The sequence below is a fragment of the Myxocyprinus asiaticus genome, chromosome 25 (assembly GCF_019703515.2).
Source record: "Myxocyprinus asiaticus isolate MX2 ecotype Aquarium Trade chromosome 25, UBuf_Myxa_2, whole genome shotgun sequence".
NCBI classification, from domain to species: Eukaryota; Metazoa; Chordata; class Actinopteri; order Cypriniformes; family Catostomidae; genus Myxocyprinus; species Myxocyprinus asiaticus.
In genome coordinates, this window is record NC_059368.1 from 31,945,542 (window position 1) to 31,951,093 (window position 5,552).

At 36.9% G+C, this 5,552-nt stretch overlaps 1 protein-coding gene across 2 annotated transcripts; it reads left to right on the top strand.

The window, feature by feature from the left end:
- The first annotated feature begins 388 nt into the window (after positions 1 to 388).
- Positions 389 to 3,310, top strand: LOC127416109 (tumor necrosis factor ligand superfamily member 6-like). 2 transcript variants are annotated; one of them, XM_051655258.1, is made up of 5 exons: positions 389 to 792; positions 1,707 to 1,752; positions 1,863 to 1,919; positions 2,294 to 2,407; positions 2,496 to 3,310. In XM_051655258.1, the coding sequence occupies exons 1-5, from the start codon at positions 421 to 423 to the stop codon at positions 2,726 to 2,728; spliced, it is 822 nt and encodes a 273-aa protein (XP_051511218.1). In that variant the 5' UTR covers positions 389 to 420; the 3' UTR covers positions 2,729 to 3,310. The 2 variants fall into 2 exon arrangements, with proteins under 2 accessions (XP_051511218.1, XP_051511217.1); XM_051655257.1 differs by having other exon boundaries at positions 393 to 792; positions 2,294 to 3,308.
- Positions 3,311 to 5,552: the final 2,242 nt, after the last annotated feature.

Below are 5,552 nucleotides of genomic sequence, written 5' to 3' on the forward strand. Positions count from 1 at the left end.
AGCTCATTATTGGACTAAATTTCTCAAAATGTTAACTCTCATTGATCAACGTTTAGGCTTTGATCAAATTATCAGACTAAACTTTAGTCCTGGTGAGTGGCTAAAGATATTTTGTAAATCATTCATTTTAGTATGCTTAGGTTACTAATAACTGCAAGTGCAAGTGCACTAAGACTCAGGACAAACGGTTTCCTGTCCATGATGTTACCACTATACCCCTTTCAGAGTATTAAGAGATTTTATGCATCAGTTTGCCACAAATGTATGCACATCCTCATACACTAAACCAGAAAGCTGTATAGATATTCATAAAACTCTATGGAAAGGAAAAGAAAGAATCAGAGGCAGAGAGTGAGGGTGTATTAGTGTGTGTGTGGGTGGGAGGGACGTCTGAACCACAGTGCAGGACTTTAAAAACTGATGTTCTGCAACACCTTTTCAAGACATACTCTCTCATCACTAACACCCTCACACACTTCTATGAGCAGTGCAAACATGAACGGTAACTTTGACAACACGTCTCCTCCAGTGTTTATGGTGGATTCTGGTGGAGGTTATCCTAAACAGCGTCAGTATTACCACGAGCAGGTGCATGGACGGACAGATCCAGTTCTGGTACCCTGCTGGACATTTCCCCCAGCCCGAGCTGAGGATAAGAGAAGGGGCTGTGGGGGAATGAATGTCGTGATCACATGGATACTGGCTTTGATACTCCTGTTGGTTTTTGCAGCCCTGGGACTGGGAGCCTACCAGATACTGAGGTTGCAGTCTGAATTGGAAAGGCTGACACAGGTAAGAGCTACTGGATACTGATTTTGATTATAAATCCATATTAATTCTATTGCCATTAATAAGTAATTCTATTTTATTCTGGATGGATGGATTGATGGATGGATGCACAAATATACACTACCGGTCAAAAGATTTGAAACACTTGACTGAAATGTTTCTCATGATCTTAAAAATCTTTTGATCTGAAGGCGTATGCTTAAATGTTTGAAATTAGTTTTGTAGACAAAAATATATATTAATTTATTTCATTATAAAACTAAAATTTAAAAAAAAAAAAATAGTTTTTGAAATTGATGACTTGGACCAAATAATTAAGAAAAGCAGCCAATAAGTGCCCAACATAGATGGGAACTCCTTCAGTACTGTTTAAAATCATCCCAGGGTGATACCTCAAGAAGTTGGTTGAGAAAATGTGAAGAGTACAAGTCTGCAAATTCTAGGCAAAGGGTGACTTCTTTGAAGATGCTAAAATATATCACAGTTTTGATTTATTTTGGATTTTGTTTAGTCACAACATAATTCCCATATTTCCATTTATGTTATTCCATAGTTCTGATGACTTTACTATTATTCTAAAATGTAAAAAAAACAAAAAACTTTTGGCCGGTAAAGTAGATGTAAATGTCTATACAGTGACCCAGTTAAGGCTATATTAGTTTTCATTTTGAGATGCACATGACAATGTGGTCAACAGTCAAAGGCTAAAGGCTACAGGATATCCTTTACTTCAACCAGAGCAGTCACGACACCAGCTCCACTTTCTCAGCAGCTAAAGGTCAACTAGCAATAGGTATACAGTATCTACATCTGCAGGAAGATGTTAGATACATTCCTGTATAAATGTGTGTGTGCATATGTTTGAATGCATTGCTTTAGCATTATATGATGTGACTCTTTTTTACCCTTTATTGTAGAAAATACCCACACAAATTCAGAGCTTTGTTCCACAGAGACAAGTTGGTGAGTTATGTAACCTACTATCTGTTTATCTGTTTGTTCCTGTGCTAAATCTTCTTATCTTACACCATTGAGCATGATAACCTAAATAGCCATGCTATGCCATACAACAGGCCTAAAACCAGCAGAGTTGGACAAGACCAAACGAAAGGTAGCTGCACACCTAATAGGTAAGTCTTGCACCCAAAAACTAAACGCATGCACATTTCTCCACCATGTTGGAGAGACCAGCAATGCTGGTCACCACAATATGTTAAGTATGAGATGTTGGTGTTTGTGTTCCCACCAAGCTTATTAGTAGCTTAAACAACAGGACTTCCTAGGTAACCAGAAAGGAAAGACCATGATGGTTTCCTTGCATGTTTTACTGGTAAACAGCAGAGAAACCAGTACTTACCAGCAAAAAAACACAGTGCACATTCAAAACCGGTGGTCCTGCCATCCATTTCAGGACTTCTAAACAGGATGTTACAGTACTTTAAGTACAAAATTATGAACTGTTGTTGTGTGATATCTTACCTGAATATTTATTTTTCTACAACAGGCTATGCAGACCAGAACAAATCATCTAGAACTCTGAAATGGGAAGTGAGACATGGTGAGGCCTTCACAGATGGCGTCAAGTACATCAACGGTGGCCTTCAAGTCAATGAGACTGGTCTGTACTTCGTTTACTCCCGCGTGGAGTTTGTTGCAAGCACTTGCAATCCCAAAGACTCTCTTACTCACACTGTCTTTGTTAAAAGAAATAGCAATGAGAGGACAATCATGGAAGATCATCGTGATGGCTTCTGTTTGGCGGGGAGCAAGCAGCCGTGGACTGCAGGCAGTCATCTTGGCTCTCTTCAACATCTCAAGCAGTTCGACTGGCTGTTTGTCAATGTGTCACACCCCCATCTGCTCAGCACCAACTATCATCATAGTTATTTTGGCCTCTTCAGGATCCACTGATCATGTAGGTCCTGAAGGTGAAGATTAGGGGATGCTTAGGAAGGATATAGATCATGACATTAGGTTTAGATTGTGAGTTAGAGTAGAGATCAGTGCTCTTTTTTGGACTCTTTCTACCCTGCTTAAAAGACCAGATGCTGGTCCCCAGCATGGGATGATGGTATGCTGATGTTCCTCATGGTCTTTTCAGCTGGGTAGTCTACCCTGAGCTCCCCTGTGCTTCATCAGAATCTATGCATTCATTGCAGTGCAACCTATCTGCTTGTCATTGTCAAATTATATTTTACTTTGATCAGAATGTATCATTGTCCATGTGCAATAAGTGCGTTTGGTATACAAAAAAGATTTGATGTTTCAGATTGAATTAACACTAATATGCTGCTGTATCAAAAAAAGTTAAATATAGATTAAATATAAGTATTTATTTATTTTCTTCAATAACAGCCTGTGGGTAAAAAGTCTGATTGTGTACTATTGTGAACAATGGTCATATTGACTGATAATGAGTGATAATGATTAATGGATGTAGTCAATACAACTTTTAATAAAAAAAAAAAAAAAAAATACTGATGTTGATTTCAACCAAAACTGCATGTGAACAAAGAGAGGATTTCACGTGCCAACTGAGCAATATTTTGTGGTGAGGTGTTTCCAGTACAGCCAATATTTGCATGTGATTGTGGGATGCTAGTTACAGGAAATTATGCAGATCTTTGGTTGAACATTTCCAGAGTTATTTGTATTAACATTTCAAATTACATGTGCCATATTCTTGGGTTTGTCTCAAATATTTGATTACATTTATGGACAGTGAAGACCTATACGTGCTAATTTCTTTCAATCGAAATTCATGTCAGAGATGATCTATTTTGCAACCTATTATTGAATAATTTGTGACTGAGCTAAGAGTTTCTAGTCAGCTGTTTTTGAATATCCTCTCTAGACCGCAAGGCAACTTTGCAGGTTTCATTCCTCGTCATTTCTGCAAAGACCCTCAGGTTGGCTTCATTGCAGTCTTGATGAAACACATCAAGATTTCTAAAGAGGTGAAGATGTCTCGGTACACTCTGTGCTTTTACGTTTCAACTGCTTCCTTCCTGTGTTTAAAGTTGTCAAACAGGTTTGATTTGAGAAATGAAAATGAAAACTTCCCTTTATCATTCATTTGATTACTCACATGACAAAGTACTTAGTGTAAAATTCTCACACTCTCTCTTGTTTGACAATTGGCAATATCTTATTTCCTGCAACTAAACCAGACACTATCTAATTCAGTGCTTGGGTTGTGTGAGTATCTTGTTGGTTGTGGTGCATGTCTTATTGTCCAGTTTGATTATTCAGTGCTGTGTGCCTTTTTTTCTTGTGCATCTTTTGTACACTTCAAAATTCCACTTCCCACGAAGGTGTGTGGAAACATAGCCCACTCTATCTGCCCCTTCAACTCCAAACAGGTTCACACAACACAAATTGCATGTACACCACAGGAAGTGACCATTGGAGTATCATCAACCACAATTCATCCACACTGCATTCACAGTCTGCTTCACTTTTACAAAGACTTCCAAAGACTATTGTGAATAGCAAAGAGTGTCATTTGACCATTTAGATTTTTAACCAATAGGACGCATTCCTACTTTTAATTTTAAATCTTTTAAACCCATCCACTGAGTGTTTATTATCAGGCTTTAATATCACTCAATCTAATAAAAGGTCAGTTACCTCAAAAGAAATGCAAGATGTCATCAGCTGTATATAGCATCTGGGTAGAGGTAAATATAACCTACATGCCAGAGCTGTGGTCTTCTGGTTAGCATAGATGCTTCGACACATTGAGGCTGGCATGGTGCTCATGCAGGCATCATTTTTGTCCTCTCTCCACCATCACTCTCATACTGGTTCATTAAAGGATTTCATACAAGGTTCAATACAAGTTAAGCTCAATCGACAGCATTTGTGGCATAAAGTTGATTACCACAAAAATTTATTTTGACCTTTTCTTAAAAAAAACAAAAAAAAAAAAAACAAAAACTAAATCTGTTACAGTGAGGCACTTACAATTAAAGTAAATGTAGCCAATATTTTGAGGGTTTAAAAGCAGAAATTTGAAGCTTATAATTTTATAAAAGCACCTACATTAATTCTTCTGTTACAGCTCATGTATTATTTAAGCTGTAAAGTTGTTTAAATACTCGTTTTAGGATTTAAGGTTTTGTTTACATCACATTGCCATGGCAATGAAGTTGTAAACTTGGCTATAAATTGACACTGAAAAAGGATAGTAAGTGATTTTATCAAACAGATGCAAGCATTTGCAAGATTAAAAAATGAGGTTAACATTTCTCTTGATTTTTATCACAATATATGTAGATGCTATTGTTTAGTGTACATAAACAAGACATCATGGTGGCTCATGCCTTTTGATACATGTTTTCTCTCCATACAGAGGGGGCACAGAGACCATGACATCACATTGCAGAAAGTCAAACTATCTGATCATGAAAAAAAAAAAGAGGCCACAACTTTTTAAAGCATGTCTATGTATTAATATTATGACATTCCTATGAGATATCATGATGTGATCACATGATATCACATTTCCACAATTAAAAATGACATGACCACTACACATTTTATCGGTGTTACATTGGATACCTGTTAAGTTTTGTATTAATTTTAAAATTCTGTTAATTACTTACAAATCTTTGAATGGTTTAGCTCCAAAGAACTTAAGTGACCTTCTGTCATGCTATATAATCCAATCACACTCATTACGATCGCAAAACTCTGGCCTGTTAACAATAAAGAGAATATTAAAATGCACAATAATTTTCATATTTGGCTCCTAAACTATG

Coding starts and splice junctions, on each gene's coding strand:
- LOC127416109 (XM_051655257.1), top strand. CDS start 421: ATGTTCTGCAACACCTTTTCAAGACATACTCTCTCATCACTAACACCC. Junction 1,753..1,862: donor TGTTCCACAGAGACAAGTTG/GTGAGTTATGTA, acceptor GCCATACAACAG/GCCTAAAACCAGCAGAGTTG. Junction 1,920..2,293: donor GGTAGCTGCACACCTAATAG/GTAAGTCTTGCA, acceptor TTTCTACAACAG/GCTATGCAGACCAGAACAAA.